Here is a 17,346-nt window from a genome sequence, read left to right as displayed (position 1 = left end):
TTTGATTTGCATCTCTCTTAGAGCTAGGGACTTTGAACATTTCTTCATGTGCTTGTTGGCCATCTGAATTTCTTTGGTGAAGTGTAGGTTGGTTTTTTGAAGTGAGTGAGTGTTGAATTGCCCCTCCTGCCTGTTCGGTCACTGCCCCACAGCACTGGGTGCTGGGCCTCTCCCCATCCAGCTGTCCCATCTCCCTCTGCTCCCCAAGGGTCAGTCAGTCTCCTGTGCAGACAGCTACCTTGTGGACCTCTGGATGCCCCTGCAACTCTGGCTCGGAGAACTGGGGGGCAGTCAGGTTTTCATCTCATTGATCTCAGATTCTGCCGAGTGTTCATTCTAAACAGCAAACCAGCCCCTCCTTTTCAGATTGTCACAGCGCTGGCCATCGCGGGCACCCTCAAGTTCAACCCAGAGACGGACTTCCTGACAGGCAAGGATGGCAAGAAGTTCAAGCTGGAGGCCCCGGATGCAGACGAACTTCCCCGTGCGGTAAGCAGGCGCTGCCGCCCTCTGCTGGGAACCTTTGGGGCTGTCTGATGCTGCCCACTGTGACCAACTTGTCCCCTGGGCAGGAGGCAGGGTCCTCTCTGGAGGACATGACAATTCTGTCCACCTGGGAGGAAAAAGCTCAGGGCACTGGGGACCTGGACTGTCCACATGGGGGCTGAGGACCAAGGCTCATTATCCTTGCTGCAGGAGTTTGACCCTGGGCAGGACACCTACCAGCACCCTCCCAAGGACAGCAGTGGACAGCGGGTGGACGTGAGCCCGACCAGCCAGCGTCTGCAGCTCTTGGAACCTTTCGACAAGTGGGACGGCAAAGACCTGGAGGACCTGCAGATCCTCATCAAGGTCAGCAGGGGGGCAGTGAGCCTGGGGGACAGTGACCCTGCTGGCTTCTCCTGGAGGAAGCGGAAGAGTTAGGTGGACACAGGCATCAAGGCTTGGGTGCAGAAGATAGGGAAGTCCAGCCCAGTGCTCCAGACCTTTCTTCACGGCCCCTATCCCAAAGAGCCTGCCCCATCGCAGAGGGGCCTGCCCAACTCCAGAGAGTGCACTCCATCCCAGAGGGTACACTTCATCCCAGAGGGCCTGCCCCATCCTAGATGGTGCTCCCCATCCCAGAGGGCCTGCCCCACCCCAGAGGGTACACTTCATCCCAGAGGGCCTGCCCCATCCCAGAGGGTACACTTCATCCCAGAGGGCCTGCCCCATCCCAGAGGGTACACTTCATCCCAGAGTTGTCTCCACGCAGCCTGGAAAGGATGGGTGAACCTTTTCTTCACCCCACCAGACCTGGGCCCTGGGGCCTGCTGCCTGCCTCCACAGAGCTTCTGTCCCCTCATTCACCACTCAAGGCCAAGTCCTGACCACTGTCCTCTGTGCTCCTTCAAGGTCAAAGGGAAATGCACCACTGACCACATCTCAGCAGCTGGCCCGTGGCTCAAGTTCCGTGGGCACCTGGACAACATCTCCAACAACCTGCTCATTGGTGCCATCAACATTGAAAATGGCAAGGCCAACTCCGTGCGCAATGCTGTCACCCAGGAATTTGGCCCTGTCCCTGACACTGCCCGCTACTACAAGGTGGGTGAGAGGTGGGAGTGTCAGTGCTGGGCGGCCATTTCTGGGTCCAGAGGGCAGGACCAGGGCGGACATCAACGTGGTGGTTAGGGGGCTTCAGTCTCACCTCAGCTGACCTCCAGGCCTCATTGACCAGGGAGTCTCTGAAGCCCAGCTCAAGTTAGGGACACGGTCTCTTCTTCCTGCTAAACCTCAAAAAGGCAGGCCCTGCTCAAGGGGCCTGCTCCTGGGAGGCATTTAGCCTCAGACCTGAGAAGAGGGCTGCCAGAGACCCTGTAGGAGAGGGGAGAATGGGCAGATTGACTTCATCCACTTGGGCCTCATAGCAAGCATGGAGGGGCCAGGGAGGGGGTCTGCTGAGTATCAGAGTAGGAGACAGCCAGGCAGAAGGGGCAGGGTTGGGACAGTGGGAGACTGAGGCCTAGGCCAGGACACTTTCTGAAAAGCTAAGAGAACTAGGGCTGAATCCAAGACCCAATCCCAAGGACATTTGGACCCCTTCAAGTGGCTCTCGGCAGAGGGCACTGCCCACCCTGAGGCCCACCTGGAAGTCTTCGAGTTGATGGGGTGTACCATGTCCTCGCTTTGCTCGGATGTCCCATGTGAAATGCATTGGGGCCCCTGCCCCCCAGTACTCCATACTTGCCCTGCGGTCACACCCCACCACCACCTGCTCTTGGAGAGCAACTGAGGAGACAATCTCCAGGCCCCTCGGCCTTGGGCACCTCTTGTCTTCTAACTCCATCCGTGGCTCTGCAGAAACACGGCATCAGGTGGGTGGTCATTGGAGACGAGAACTACGGTGAGGGTTCGAGCCGGGAGCACGCGGCCCTGGAGCCACGCCACCTGGGAGGCCGCGCCATCATCACCAAGAGCTTCGCCAGGATCCACGGTGAGCCGGCCCCCGTGCTCGTGTTTACGGGAGGGGGTCCTGGAGACCACCACTTCCCACCCTACAAGTGACCTGCAGGCCTGAGCACCTGGACCCCGGAAGCCTGGTCTGGCTAACTGCCCCATGACAGACACATCACTAGTGTCATCACTGGAAGATAGTAGGTGTAGGCCTCCCAGAGCCCTCACTGTCCGGGCAGGAAGCCCTCTGGCCAGGGGCGAGGGTCCCCACTCAGTATGCCCTCTGCCTTCCAGAAACCAACCTGAAGAAGCAGGGCCTGCTGCCCCTCACCTTCGCCGACCCAGCTGACTACAACAAGATCCACCCCGTGGACAAGCTGACCATCCAGGGCCTGAAGGACTTTGCCCCTGGCAAGGTAAGCAGGGAAGAGGCTGAAAGGTGGGCAGGACGGGGCTTGTCCCACCCTGGGCCCTTCTAAAAGCAGGCAGGAGGAGGCTGCCACTCTACCCTCCTGCCTCACCCCCCTTTACAACAACTGGGAGGGCCCTGGAGGCTGTGAGGCAACCCCACCACCTGCCCAGAGAAAGCGTCAGTCCCCAGGGCTAACAGCTCACCCTGTGGGTCCCAGGTTTCCCCCTGGGTGCGCCCAGTCCCCTGCAGACCCACCCACACCTGCCTCCCTGCCTCTAGCCCCTCAAGTGTGTCATCAAGCACCCCAACGGGACCCAGGAGACCATTCTCTTGAACCACACCTTCAACGAGACCCAGATCGAGTGGTTCCGGGCTGGCAGCGCACTCAACCGGATGAAGGAGCTGCAGCACTGAGGCCGGCCTGCGCTTTGCCCCTGCCTACCGTCCACCTGCCACGGGGACCGGCCGCTCAGAGTCCTCTGTGAGCGCAGTCCACGCATTTCATCAGAACTGGGCCTGAGCTGGGCCAGTCACAACGCCCTGCTCCAGGCAGCGTGGCCAGACACTCCTGCCTGCCCCTCCTCAGCCCCCCCGTGACCATGGGTTTCTCAGGTGTCCTCGTTGGTCCCAATCATGAGCAGTTATTTATTTTTGATGATGAGACGCCCATCTATAAAGAAGTTTTAACTCCTGCCTGATCTGTTCCCTGGTGGCTGAGGATTTCAAAGAACCTTTTGTTCTTGCAAAGAAACATGTATCATTTGATGGCCCCTGCTGTGTGCCTGGTCTGTACTGTTCTTGGGGGGGGGGGGCGCACTGGGCAGGGGTCTTCTCGGCCAGGGGCGGTGTGGATGTGGCATGAAGGAGATGCCGCAGTGAAGGCTCCCTCAAACCCCATCACCCCCTTCCTCCCTGCCTCCCAGAGGGCAGCCCCCTTCCCACCTGGGCTTCCTGTCCTTCCCTGGCTGGGAAGAGTCCAGTGGACAGACTCTTGGAGAAGGAGGGCCTTCGCCCTCGGCAGGTAATCACAGCCCAGCTCCTGCTCCAGGGCACCTCCCTCCATACCAGATACCATCCCACATGGCCCCCTGAAAATGAGGGGAGACACAGCCAGGCCCTGAAGGGTCTGCCCAGGGTCACAGCTCACTGATGCAGCTGCCCCTGCCCCTGCTGCCTGAGCAGGGCACAAAACACTGCTCCAAAGTGCCTCCTGCCCAGGTGTCCCCACTGCCCCCAACCCAGCACCACCACCACACACTGCTGTCTGCGGTGGCCAAGAAGGCCGGCTGCACTGGAGATGCCAAGAAACAGCCTCCCACCACATGGGCATCCGGCAGACCCACAGGCACCCCTGGTAGGAGCTGAAGGTGACAGCTGAACCTCCAGTGTGGTGAGAGACAGAACAGATGTGGTCATTGCTCCTTCCCAAAGCCTCCGTGTTCTTGATGTTTGGTCAAGGTCAAGGGCTCCCCTCACTCTGCCTCTAAATGCTGTGGGGCATCCTGTGTCCTAGAGGTCAAAGAGCATTGCATCCCGTGTCATCCTGTGACTTGAGGTAAGCGCTGGGCTGAGTGGGCCAGAGCTCACCCCCAAGCCCTCCTGCCTTTCTTTCAGGACAGGGTTATATACACAGCAGCAATTTATGTCCCAGTTAAAGAACTCAAGGACCTCAGATGACAGATGACAGCCCATCAGCAGAGAAAAGGGTGAGCCTTCTCCAGTGATAGGGCCACTTTATTTAAATTGTTGTTTGAGTTTCTTCCACAATCCCATTGTCTCTGAAGGTCAAAGTCCATGGGTTCACAGCTCTGGGGCCCCGGAAGAATGGGCAGGAGGTGGGGCCCAAGCTCCATCAGCCCCTCCTGACATGGGGGGGGGTCCTCAGCGAGTGTGTCTCAGCTGTTGTGGTCTCCATCCTGTACCGCCTCCTGAGGGCCAGGTGGGTCCACCCAGCAGGCAAGGTCCAAGTTCTAGCACAGGACTAGTTGCTGGTCCACCAAGATAGAAGGCCCAGGCCTGGCTCACTGATGGACCCCTGCCAGAGAGGACAGACATGTCACCGACAGGCAGGGAAGGGCCATCATAGGGAGGCAGAAGGGTTGCAATGAGCAGAGGGGTGGGTGAGCCCATGGCCACCCCACTGGCCCATTCAGAGCACACAATCCACTTGCCTCTTACCCAGACTTCTACAGAGACCACAGGAGTATGGCTTTATCGGGGCTGGGGGTTGGATGCCCTTGGTGCCAACAGGCCAGTCTCCGCTAGACCCACCCAAGCCATCACACACGAACACGGGATATCCAGTCACCCTGGTTTCTGACAAAGACTATGACCTCCCCAGTCACTGCCCAGCTTCTGGAGGGTAAAGAGCACAGCAAACCCCACCAGGTGTGTGGCTGGGGGCTCCCTGCAGCTGGGGCGCAGGTGCAACTCATTCCAACATCCTCCTAGCTGGTCCTCCCCTCAGCCCTTTCCTGCACCCACACGGCTGAGGACCTGAGGCTCACGGGGGTGGGGACCGAAGACCACCCCACCTGACCCCACACGGCTGAGGACCTGAGGCTCAAAGGGGGGTTGGGGGCCGAAGACCACACCCGGGACTGGGTTCTGACCTGTGTGGACGAGGGACTCGGGCCAGAGCCCATGTCCCCGTCCCCGCTGCCCCCCGCCCGGCCACATCAGGACACTCACCGTGAGCGTGTAGGGCTCCTTCCGGGGCTGCTCCTCGCTGGCAGCGGCGGCTCTGCCTGAGCTGGGCCCGGTGGGGGACGTGTCGATGAAGCTCTCGTCCACCACCCGGAAGCGGATCTCCTCGCCCGTGTCCATGTACAGGTCGTGCGCACCTTCCTCCGTCTCGTACTCCCACACCCACACCTGCTCGGCTTCGTCACTGGTGGGGCCCACGGTCAAGGCAATAGCCAAGTTGAGGGGCCACCCTCTGCCATCACGGGGTCCTCCTGGTTCCCTTGGTGCCTGCACCAGCCCCACTGCCCACGAGGTGCCAATCCCCCCTTGTAGGAAGTTACCGGAGAAGCAGACCTTGGCCCCAGCTGCACACGAGCTCTGAGTCCCCTGGTGAGGGTCTAGAGCTCGGGTCAGGCCCCAGCTGGGCACCTCAGCACGGCTCCCCAGGACGGGTGACGACTGTGGGGCCCCTCCACTCCCCAGCCCTGGGGTCTGTCACGTCGCCAGAGTCCCCTCAAAGGCTGACTGCTGCGTGCACCTGCCTACCACCTACCAGCCTCTGTGTGGCTCAGTGTCCCCAGCTGTGAAGGAAGGACTCCAATAAGACCTGCCAGGCAAACACTGACTAGAAACCAAGTCTGTTTCCACACGATCTGGAACAGCAGGCCTCAGACCCCGTCCTGAGCCCAGGTCACCTGCCCACCCCTCAGCCAGCCGCGCTGTGGAGCTGTGCTGCCCCCTGGTGGCTGTCCACTGGCTCGGTCCTGTGGGTCCTGGACAGCTGCAGTCCATGCAGCCTCTCAGCACCAGGCGCTGTGAGAAGATGGCGTGGACCAGAGAGAGCTCAAGGGGGATGTGACCTTGGGAAGGACACAAAGCAGAAAGGGACACGGCCACCAGGGCCCAAAGGCTGGACACAGCACAACCCAGACCACCAAACCTGACCACTCTGACAGAGGGGGTTCCCCGGGGGCAGAGGATGGGCACAGAGGCCAGTGGTACCAGGTCACCCCAAGGAGAGGCCTGAGAGCCCCGTGACCCTGAGCCCTGAGAGGATACAACTTGGCCGGCTGCTGCAGTGACTCCGGGGGAATGAGAATGTCATCGAAGAAGCCGAGAGAGACTGGAAGAAGAAGGGGACACAGGGTGGGCTCGAGATGGACAGTCACACACTGGCAATGGTCACCAGACCTGGATGTGGACACTGCACACCACAGGGGTGCCGAGTCCCCACCACCAGCTTCACACACTTCCAGGGGCCCGAGTTAGGGCCTCACTGGGCACTGAGGTGCTGGCCGAGGGCCTCCTCACAGAGCAGCTGAGAGCTTACGAGGAACAGCTTCTCTGACAGCGTGAGAAGGCTTCCCCGGAGGGGGCCCACCGCCCACCTCACACGTTGGGGTCTCCTTACCGTGCACCCCCTCTGGGCTGCAGCCTTTAATCTTCCCGATCAGGATCTCGTCCAGGAATGGGTGGAACACCACGTAGCGAAAATGGACTGGAGGAAAATGTGGACCACAACTCACAATCACACAGAAAGGCCAGGCTTTCTGGTCTCAGGCTGGTGGAAGCTCCGAGGCCAGTGCCTTAGTCACCCTGATGGCCTCGAACCTGGCAGCTCAGTGGTCAGACACAGGTCGTAAGGTGAACAAGACTCCTCGTGACAGTATCAAGGTGGTCTCTCAGGACAAACCAGCCCATCTCACTGCCGCCGAGTCAGAACCAGCCCATAACTGACCCTCCAAGGGGTTTTTTGCAGGGGCAGCTGATGGCACAGGAGGAGACTGTCCGTGCTTCTCCCATGTGGCAGCTGGTGGGTTAGAACTGTCTGAGACCTTTGTGTTGCCAGTGCAAGTCCTTAACCAGTCGGCCACCAGAACGCCGATCTAAATTTCCTTGGGACAATCCATCCAAATCATTCCATCCATACCCAAAGGGCAGCACTTGCCCAAGGACAAAGCTGAGAAGGCAGGAAGGGTTCCGAAAGGAGGGAAAAATGGTAAACACAGGGACGGAGTGGGCTAGGTGACTTGAGTGTGGGACTGTCATCAATTAAATGTATATAAACTGTTGAATGGAAAACAGAACTGTTCTTCTGTAAATCTTTACCTCATCCACAACAGAAAGGTTTCAAAAAAGCAAAGAAACTGGAAACAAAGAGAATACATAAGTGACAGGGAGGCACTGCGGCATCGCTGCTCGAGGGCCCTGGCAGCGTCCACTCCCAGCCTCCCTGCGGGCCCAGGTCAGTCGGCGGAGCTGCCAGGAGGCCCCTCCATCCCTCGCGGAGGCCACAGCCCTGCTCCGACATGAGGCCGGGTCACAGGACTGTGGGGCTGGGCACGCCTGGACCCAAATCTGGGCCATCTTAACTCCAATCCCAACCTTGCCCCAGGCTCTCCTTTAAATTCCAGGAAGGGCAGAAGCAAGTGGCGAAGGAGCCAGGTTTGGGAGTGAGCGCCCTGTTCCTGGTGCCTGGTCTGCCCCAGGCAGGGCGCTGACCTGGAACAAGCAGCTAAATATGCCCTGAAATAAGGGCGCAGGCAGAGCTGACACCAAGCAGTCACCACGTGGGGTCTGCAGTGAGGTCCCCGATGCGGACCCCCAGCCTGGAGGGGGCAGCTCCTTGTCTAAAGCCCCACAAGCTGTGTTCCCATTGGCCTGACCCCTCCTGATAAGGAGGCTGCCCAGCATGGTGTCAGCAGTCACTCCCTCACTGAGGACACTGAGGACAGATGTGACTCCAGAGGTGGGGTGATCTGCTCACAGCCACGCAGCCCAAGAGCGGGCCATTCAGCTGTCCTGTGCCCACCAGACAGGGTCACCGGGGGAACACATTCATCCCAAACACCAGCTCCCACCATCAGCATCCTCAATGGCCAGCCGCCCTAAGCCCCCAGCCCACCGGCGAGGAGACCAGTAGGAAGCACCCTGAACCTCCCCTGGGGCCCTTGTGCTGGCCTCCCAGAGAGAGAAGACAGCAGCCTGTGACACTAACCCCCCAGGTGGACAACCCTAAACTACCCATATCCTGTTTGGTTTCCAGATCGCTCAGGTCCCCCTACCAGGTGTGCTACCAGCTTGGCACCGAATCCTGTTGCCAGGGAGCTCCCAGTCAGAAGCCACATTAGAACAGTCAGTGGACGAGGACAGGAGGCTCTGGGGCCTGAGCAAAGCCCCAGCAGGGCGTGACCCAGCCTGGGGAGCTGGGAGGGACAGGCCAAGAGGGACTTCCCGGGGAGGCCAGGGCCAGCAGCCTGGGAGGTGGAGCTGCGCCTGGTAAGAGCACAGGCCCCTGATCCCAGAGCTGCAGGAGGCCCTGGAACAGCCTACCCACCTGCACGACTCCACCACAGTCCAAGAGAGGGGCATTTCAGCTCTCTGTCGCGCAGTCAGTCTCCTACAGAGTCAGGACCTGGCCCTGGTCACAGGCCACCCTTGGTCCTCTCTAGGATGTGACCACTTACTACGGAAAATCAGGTCCCAAAAACCCAATGCCCCAGGAAGAGAAAGTGCCCACCTTTGGTATGGGAGGCACCATCTCCCGGGAACACGTACGACTCCTCCAGCTTGGTGATGTCGAACAGGCAGATGCAGAGTCCCACGTTGTACACAACCTGTGTGTATACATGTTGTTAGGTGCCGTCAAGTCACAGACGAATCATAGCGACCCTATGAACGAAAGGCCTGAGCACTGTTCGTACATAGAGTTTCTGGAGGCAAGCCATTTCGGAAGTGTATGCCACTCCTGCTTCCAGGATTGTTTTAGTCGGGAAGCTTTAGCAAACACTGTCCACCATGGGTAACCATTACCAAGTTTGGAACATCAGTGTCACAGTGTTCAGCGTTGCAGCAACCATGAGTTACCTCTGTACAGCAATGCACAGACCAGTGCTGTACCACCTAGAAGAATGTTTGACAGGAAAACAATTTGAACCTGGCGTGAGGGCCGCAGATTAAAATCACCCACCTTGGACTTGGTAGCATAACTTTCTGTCCACTAGGTCAACTTAGCTCTCTCTATGCCGTCATTGTTAATGTTTGGTGCTGTCAAGTCGTAGACGTGTTTAAATGGGCACACAACCATTCACCCACAGGCAAACCTAGGAGCTTAGCCTGTGTGCATGTGTGTGTTACATGTACAAATGTGTACATACAGGGCCCCAGGAGATTGCCTGTGTGCATGGGTCTGTTATACGTGTAAACGTGTACACACAGGGACCCAGGAGACTTCCTGTGTGCATGTGTGTGTTACACGTACAAACGTGCGCACACACATGGACCCAGGAGCTAGTCTGTGTGCATGCATGTACACACATGGACAAACACGTGCACGTGCACACAGTGACCTACTACCCAGCCCGCGTACATATGTGTGTAAGCGCACAGTGGCCCAGTACATGTATGCATGTGTGTACACATGTGTAAACGTGTACATACAACCACCCACTCAGAGGGACCCAGGAGACGGCCGTGTGCATGCCTGCACACATGTAAAATGTAAATGCACGGTGACCCAGTACATGACCTGTGTGCATGTATAAATATGTGTACATGCACAATGAACTGGTCTATAATGTGTGTGCATACGTGCACATGAGCACGTGGACACACAGCGACTCAGGGTGCCACGTGTATGATGAACACCCACGGTCACGGAACACATGGCCCAGGCACGTGCATGTACACAGGCATACAAACACCTACACATGGGCCTCCACAATGAGCCAGCACACTGTACACCACTTGCCTACATGTGCATGTAAGTGCATGTATGTGCAAAAGCCCAGTGACCAGTACGTAACCTGCCTGCGTGTGCACACACGTGTGTAAACACATCGACATGTGAATACCCACAGTCAACCAACCTCTGTATGAGGTGACACACATACACGGAAATACCCACTGTCACTCCAGACATGTCCTTCACATGAGGAAGTGTTCACCCCTCCGGTGACCTGACTCCCCAGGCAGGCTCCCCCGACCCCCTAATGGCACAGACCAGGTCCCACACTCCCGGCCCTACAGCCACCATATGCCAGAGAGGCTGCTGAGGCGGCCACGGGGAGGGGACGTCAGCAGAATGTCAGGTGGGGAGCACTGGTGGCCTATGGCAAGAAGCTTCACTGCAGTCCCAGAGGTATGCAGTTCGAAACCACCAGATGCTCTGCTGGAGGAGGGACAATCTCCTCCTGTACACACACAAAAAATGTTGTTGCTGTTGTTATGTGCCGTCAAGTTGCCTGCGACTCATAGTGACCCTATGTACAACAGCCCTAAACTCTGCTCTGTCCTGTGCCAATCGCACTGTCTCTGACACTCTAACCCCAATTATCCCAGTCACTGAATCAATCCCTTCCCTTCCTGTGCTGTCCCTCCACCCTCCCAAGCATGATGTCCCTCTCCAAGGACCGGTCTCTCCTTACAACATGTCCAAAGTATGGTAGACGGAGCCTCAGAATCCTTGTATCCAAGGAGCCACCCGGTTTAACCCTCTCCAGGATGAATCTGTTTCCTTGGCAGTCCATGGTACTCTCAATACTCTTCTCCAGCACCACAGCTCAAAGGCATCAATTCTCCTTCTATCCTCCCTAGTCATTGTCCAACTCTCTGATGCATAGCAAGTGATAGCAAAGACCATGGCCTGTATCGGACGCACCTTAGTCTCTACAGACTTTCGCTCGGGAAACAACACCACTAAACTTCAGAGACGCTGGTCACAACAGAAGAAACTACCAGCAGCTGACGTGTTTGGAATCACAGAAACCAAGCAAGCTTCAGATATAAGCTATCAGATCAAGGGCTGGACAATGGGAGATAGATGTGAAGGGAGTGGGTAGAAGTGGATGGGTATCCTGGCGGATGGTGGAGCAGGGAATAAGTTGGTAAAGACATGTGTGCCAAAGGCAGGGACAACACTGATACTAATGGTTAACTCCACAATAAGGGATATAGCTTTCACTTTCTATAAAATGCTGGTCTGTCTGATACTTGTCTAAATCTGAACATTCAGATTAATAAAGACAGACCCTATGTATGTACACAAAAAATAAGAAAATAAAATTAAAAAAAAAAAGGTGACCACAGATCCATCATTCACTGAACCATCTCCATGGGGTCACGTCACTCTTTTCTCTGCGCCTCAGTTTCCACAACTGTTAAAAAGGGAACTGTAGCCTGCGGGCTACTGAGTAAGGAGAGGGAATGCACGGAAGCCCCGGTCCTGTACCCGACACACACGGTAAAAAGGACCAGTCATGACTCATGCTGCTGCTATTGGGGTGAGGCAGAGGGTCCCCAGTTAAACCTACACCTTCCAGTGTCCCAATGCCCACACCAGAACCTCGCAGCCCAGGGAGAGTCAGGATTGCAGCCAATCTGCCTACTTGCAAACACAGACACATGCACACACCCAGGGCTAAGGCTGGCCAAGTTACAAGGGACCATGGCCCTGAGTTGGCAGAGAACAGGGTGAGGACCGGGCATGCCATGTCCCCTCTCCCGCCCTCTGGGCTCCAAACAACTGACCCGTGTCTGGGGTTCTGCCACCAGCACCATTGCTCTGGAAGCAGAGGCCTGGGAGGGCCGCTCCCGGCCACAGATGCTCAGAGACTCAAGGCCATGGCCACACTGCCCTGCCACAAGGTCACAGCCAGCCAGGGTCATGGGACCTCCTCTAAGGGGTCTCCTCTCACATGGCTCAAGTTCAGACTGACTTGTTCATTGTCCCTTGCCAAGGCTTGAAGGACCGGGAGCCCCAAAGGTCTGCAGTCCCTTCTGGAATGTCATACCTCACCCCACCACACTCCTCCTGGGCCCTTCACTTTCTACCTCATAAAGTAAACAACAGTCACTCACCAAGCACCCCCTCAGGTTCTCCCCACCACCCAACAGCCTCCACATCTGTACTCCCCCAGGCTGTGACCTCTCTTAAACCGGACAAGCCACCTTCTTCTGTCTCCTTTCCAGTCACTTTTTTAAAAAATATTTGCTTATTAATTTATTTTAATGGAAGTTTATAGAGATTTTGGATTTCCATTCATTCACTTTTGCACTTTTTTCCCTGCCTGCCCTCCCCCGAGTCCAGTCACTTTCCTATCACTGCTCCAGAGCGGAACCAGGCCCTGCTTGCTAGGCTCCGTCCACCTCGCCACCGTCCCTCCCCCTGCCCCTCTGCCCACGCCCCACCAGCTCCTCCCCACCTTGGTTGCTGCTGTATCCTCTCCTACCACAGGGCCTTTGCACAAGCTCACTCCCTAAAATAAATCTCCCAGCTAGTTCCACCTCACCATTGGTAGCTCAAGGGTCACCTGTCCCCCTCATTCCAGGCGAGGGTCCTTCATCCTGCAGGCTTGTAGACTTGCTCTCAGCTTCATTCACCCCAACAGTCATCACACACTCAACCATGGGCCCTTCATTCCCAACTGCTTCTCCCACCAGCCTACAGGGAGGAACCTTGTCTGTTACTCATTCGATCAGAAGACAAGTATGGGACAACTACTCCCTGCTAGATGCACAGCATGCCAGGTGCGGGGGATACCACAGGGAAGGTAAGAGACGGTGCCCCTGCCTTCGCGGAGTGAAGGGGAAAACCACCACCAGGTAAACAAATACCCAGGAAAACCAGAGTGAAGAGAGCTAAGGAGAGGGTGGTCAGAGCCCGGGTGAGGGGAGAGGCTAGAACCGACAAAGCTGCAGGACGCGGAGGAGCTGACACGAAGGCACTGCAGGCCTGGCACACAGAACACGCACACATATTTTCTCCAGAAATGGGTAAACCCCTGACCATGAGCTCTGCGGAACTAGAGCCCCCCATCTACCCAAAAGTTATGTGGTAGGGCAGCAATTACAGCTCCTGTGATGGAAACGGAGACCCAGAGAAGAGAAACAGCTTTGCCAAGTTTGCAGAGTAACCTGGAAGCTTGGCATCTGGCTATTCTTAGGTGCAACGATGTTTTTCAAAGCCCTCTTTTTCCCACCTTTTGTTCTTTAATCCCCTCTCAAAACTCAAAACTCCCCGTCTCTAGTCGAGTCCGTCTCCTAGTGACCCTCCTCTGGGTTTCTGGGGCCGTGAATCTTAATCACGGAGCTCTGCTGGGGGTGTCCACCGGGGTTCTGCAACTAACCCAAGGCAGTGCCTCCCAGCTTGACTCCAATCTCCCAGCAGCTCCTTGAGAGAAAGACAGGCAATCTCTGTCCATAAACACCCAGCCTCGGAAAAGCCACTGGAGGGCCTTTCTCCCTCAGAGCCACAGGGGGATTCAAACCACTGGAGATCCGCAACCTTTTGAATAGCAGCAATATGCGGTAATATGAACTATGACCCCAGAGCTACTTTTCGCCTCTTCTGATCCCTTGTATTTTTTACAATGTAACACGATAGGTGGCCAACTGGCAACATCATGATGCGCAATGAAAAGACTGATATTGTCAACAATTTAATCTGAAATCGATAATCAATACCCTTGGTAAAAGGAGTTTAGTAGTCAAAATCCTTTGCCCTCTTCCTTTCCAGCCCGGTCCCAGCGCTACAGCCCCCCATAAAGAAGGGTGGTGAGAAGAAAGGCCATTCGGCCATCAGTGAGTTGGTGACCAGAGAGGACACCAGCAACATTCACAAGCACCTCCACAGAGTGGGATTTAAGAACGTGCTCCTCGGGCCCTCAGGGAGATCCGGAAATTTGCCACGAAGGAGATGGGAACACCAGATGTTCGCATTGACACCGGGCTTAACAAAGCCATCTGGGCCAAAGGAAAAAGAAAGGTCCTGTCCTGCATCCCTGTGTGGTTATCCAGAAAACAGAATGAGGATGAAGATTCCCCAAACGGGCGGTACACTCTGGTTACCCATGTACCTGTCACCACTTTCAAAACCCTACAGGCCATCAATGTGGATGAAAATAGGTGATACCAAATAAAGTTATAAAACTGTAAAAAAAAAACAAACCCAAAAGATTTTACATTGGCAAAGTCTGCTGTCAGGAACATCTCCAAAGCAATGAGGAGCAATGATGCCAGTTTAAAGACTAAAGTGTACCTGATTCAGGCCATGGTTTTTTAAAATCTTGCTATACATCAGCAAGCTGGCAAATAAGTATGGATAACTGAAGAATCGACACTTTTGCGTTGTGGTGTTAGAGCAAAACACGGACTATCCCAAGGACTGCCAAGAGAACAAACAGGCAAATCTGGGAGAAAATGCAGCTGGCGCGCTCCTTACAGGCAAGGACGGCGAAGCTTCGTCTCATACCTTGGGCATGTTGTCAGGAGGGGCTAATCCTTGGAACGTGTCCTCACGCTTGGAAAGGTGCAAGGTCAGTGAAAGAGAGGAAGACCCCTAAATGAGATGGATGACACAGTGGCCGCAGCAATGCGCTCCTGTGTGTCAGAGATGATGAAGATGGCTCAGGACAGGACAGAGTGCAGATCTGTTCTTCATCGGGTCACTGTGAGTCGTGTTTGACTCAATGGCACCTAACAACAACAATCCTTTGTAAGGAGCGCAGGTGGCACATGCATTAGGTGAAAAGCCCCCGGACTCACTCCCATGCAGAAAGGTCTGGAAATCTGCTTCTGTCAAGACTATTGGTCGTGGTGGTGTTAGGTGGTCTCAACTCAAAGTGGCCCCGGTATCTGTCCTATCCTTATCATCCCTGACACATTTGAGCCCACTGCTGCAGACACTGTTATCAATCCATCTCATTGAGGGTCTTCCTTGCTTTCACTGCCCCAGTATTTTTAACACCATCAAGTCTCATAAATCTGGGAGCTCTGGTGGCCTAGTGGCAAGGAGCTGCAACTACAATCCCAGAGGCTCACGGTTCGAATCCCACCAGATGCTCTGCTGGGAAAGGAGGGACAATCTCCTCCTGTACCAGTCAGATCTGATTTGACGGTATACTCACACACACACACAAAAAAAAAACACCAAAAACAAAAGTCTCATAAATCCACAATCACCACCCAGGAGAGCAGAAGTTTCAAAACCAAAAGACGTATCACACTGAGAAAATCTGCTGTCAAGGGTCTCTCCAAAGTGCTACAGAGCAGTGATGTCAGTCTAAAGGTGAAGGGGGGTGTGACCCAAGCCAGCTTCCCGTGTATCTGCAAATTGCAGTTAGTAAGGATGGCAGACGAACTGATGCCTTTGAATAGCGGTGTTGGAGAAGAGGACTGACTATCCCAGGTTTGCCACAAAACCAAACCCGTCAGTCTGAGAGGAAGTGTAGCCAGGGAGCTCCTTCAGAGGCGAGGATGGGAAAACTTCACCTCACATGCCATGGGCACGTTGTTACCAGGGGCCAATCACGAGACTGGGGAAGCTGGAGGGTCAGAGGAAGGGAAACCCTCGACAGGATGTGCCTGACAGCGACAATGGGCTTCAGAAAACCGGAGATAGTGGAGATGTGGCAGATTAGGGCAAGGTTCGGATGTTGTTCACAGGGTCGCTATGAGTCAGAGTGGACTCCACTGCGCCTAACAACAAACGCTACTGGTTTATGTTACAAAGTTACTATAAAGTCGTTGGAAGGAGGAGTGGCATCCACTTCCATATTAGCTTGCTGCCGGAAACCCTACGAACCTGGAGAGAGGATGAAAGGCACCCAAGCGTCGAGGACTCTCCTTCATAGGGTGGCTATGAGTCGCCTGCGACTCGACGGCACGTAACAACAACTGTAAAGTCGCTATGATTCAATGGGACCTAACAATATCAGTCGGAATAGACTGGAAGGCAGTAGTCTGGGATTTTTTCAGTTCCTTGTATGGTGAGGATTATCTCCATCCCTTTTTACACGTAAGGAAACTGAGGTCCTAGGACTTGAATCGACTTGCTCAAGACCTAGGTTTTAGCACGACCAACCCAGGGCTGCACCGCGCCATCTATGCCGCTCGCGCCCCAGAGGACCCAGTACCTTGTTGGCCAACTTCTTGTTCAATTCCTCAGCGATGGAGTCGTTGAGCTTCCTCTCAAACTGCCACGGCGGGATTCGCACCGTGTCCACCATCTCCACCAGCACGAACATGCTGGCTTAGGCTGGGAGCTCTGCGAACAGGAAGGAGGGTCACGGATGGCCTGGAGCGCGGAGGAGTCCCTGAAATAGCCGAGAGCCCCCCATAAAGGCGGCGTGAGGCTCCGGGGCCCGAGCCGGCCATGCTCTGCTACCGCCATGGGGAAAACAGGCCGAGCTAAGGGTGCCGAGGCCGCGGCCGGGGTGCGCCCTCGCCGTGTGGTCCTCCCCAAACCCCCGCATTCCCGCTACGCGCGGCTGCCAGCCACGCACCGAGGTTCCACGCGCAACCACCCGATCACCCAGCTTTGGTCCAGAGTCTGAATCCAGTCGCTTCCGGAGAGCGGACCAATAAAAAGTATTTCCCCGCCCCTCTACGCGGGGCGTGGCCGCCTACAGGCTGCGTGCGCTGGGCGGAGCCTGGTGGTGACGGGGCAGGGGCGGGGCCTCCCCTGAGCATGCTGGGAGCCGTCAACCTAAAAACCACGCTCTCTGGTTGCTAGGCGACCTCTGTGCAATCCTGATCCCATCCATCATCTCCTGCTTGGACAGTACCACACCCTTCAAGCTGCTCTAAACCAGCCTTTGCACTGCAACCAGTGACTACTTATTTCTTTTACTTTTCCTTATATTTGAGTGAATATTTACAAACTATATTGGCTTTCCATTCAGTCATTCCTACATCTTAGTTTTATAACATTAAATTAATAACTATAAATAATTAATTGCAATTTCTGATCAATCTCTTGTTGTGTATCCCTTTTCTCTTCACCCAACATATCTATTCATTCACATTTATTCCCC

At 55.6% G+C, this 17,346-nt stretch overlaps 2 protein-coding genes across 3 annotated transcripts in view; one reads left to right on the top strand and one right to left on the bottom strand.

Moving 5' to 3' along the window:
• ACO2 (aconitase 2, mitochondrial) overlaps positions 1-3,262 on the top strand; it is a 65,339-nt gene extending 62,077 nt beyond the window's left edge. The window contains exons 12-17 of the mRNA XM_006890082.1: positions 367-489; positions 697-852; positions 1,396-1,587; positions 2,344-2,476; positions 2,731-2,852; positions 3,128-3,262. Coding sequence (XP_006890144.1) covers positions 367-489; positions 697-852; positions 1,396-1,587; positions 2,344-2,476; positions 2,731-2,852; positions 3,128-3,262 — 861 coding nt within the window. The remainder of the gene's footprint in view (positions 1-366; positions 490-696; positions 853-1,395; positions 1,588-2,343; positions 2,477-2,730; positions 2,853-3,127) is intronic.
• Positions 3,263-4,797: 1,535 nt separating this feature from the next.
• On the bottom strand, positions 4,798-16,587 carry POLR3H (polymerase (RNA) III (DNA directed) polypeptide H (22.9kD)). 2 transcript variants are annotated; one of them, XM_006890080.1, is made up of 6 exons: positions 16,447-16,587; positions 9,054-9,150; positions 6,945-7,031; positions 6,593-6,656; positions 5,540-5,738; positions 4,798-4,883 (listed from the first exon to the last, which is right to left on the bottom strand). In XM_006890080.1, exons 1-6 carry the CDS (start codon positions 16,555-16,557, stop codon positions 4,830-4,832), a joined length of 612 nt encoding a protein of 203 aa, XP_006890142.1. In that variant the 5' UTR covers positions 16,558-16,587; the 3' UTR covers positions 4,798-4,829. The 2 variants fall into 2 exon arrangements, with proteins under 2 accessions (XP_006890142.1, XP_006890143.1); XM_006890081.1 differs by lacking the exon at positions 6,945-7,031 and having other exon boundaries at positions 4,830-4,883; positions 16,447-16,557.
• Between the last annotated feature and the right edge of the window lie 759 nt (positions 16,588-17,346).

Source organism: Elephantulus edwardii, unplaced genomic scaffold (genome assembly GCF_000299155.1).
Source record: "Elephantulus edwardii isolate Elephantulus edwardi_28Jun2011 unplaced genomic scaffold, EleEdw1.0 scaffold00086, whole genome shotgun sequence".
Taxonomy (NCBI): Eukaryota; Metazoa; Chordata; class Mammalia; order Macroscelidea; family Macroscelididae; genus Elephantulus; species Elephantulus edwardii.
Note: the sequence above shows the minus strand (reverse complement) of the source record. Positions and strands in the feature narration are given on the sequence as shown.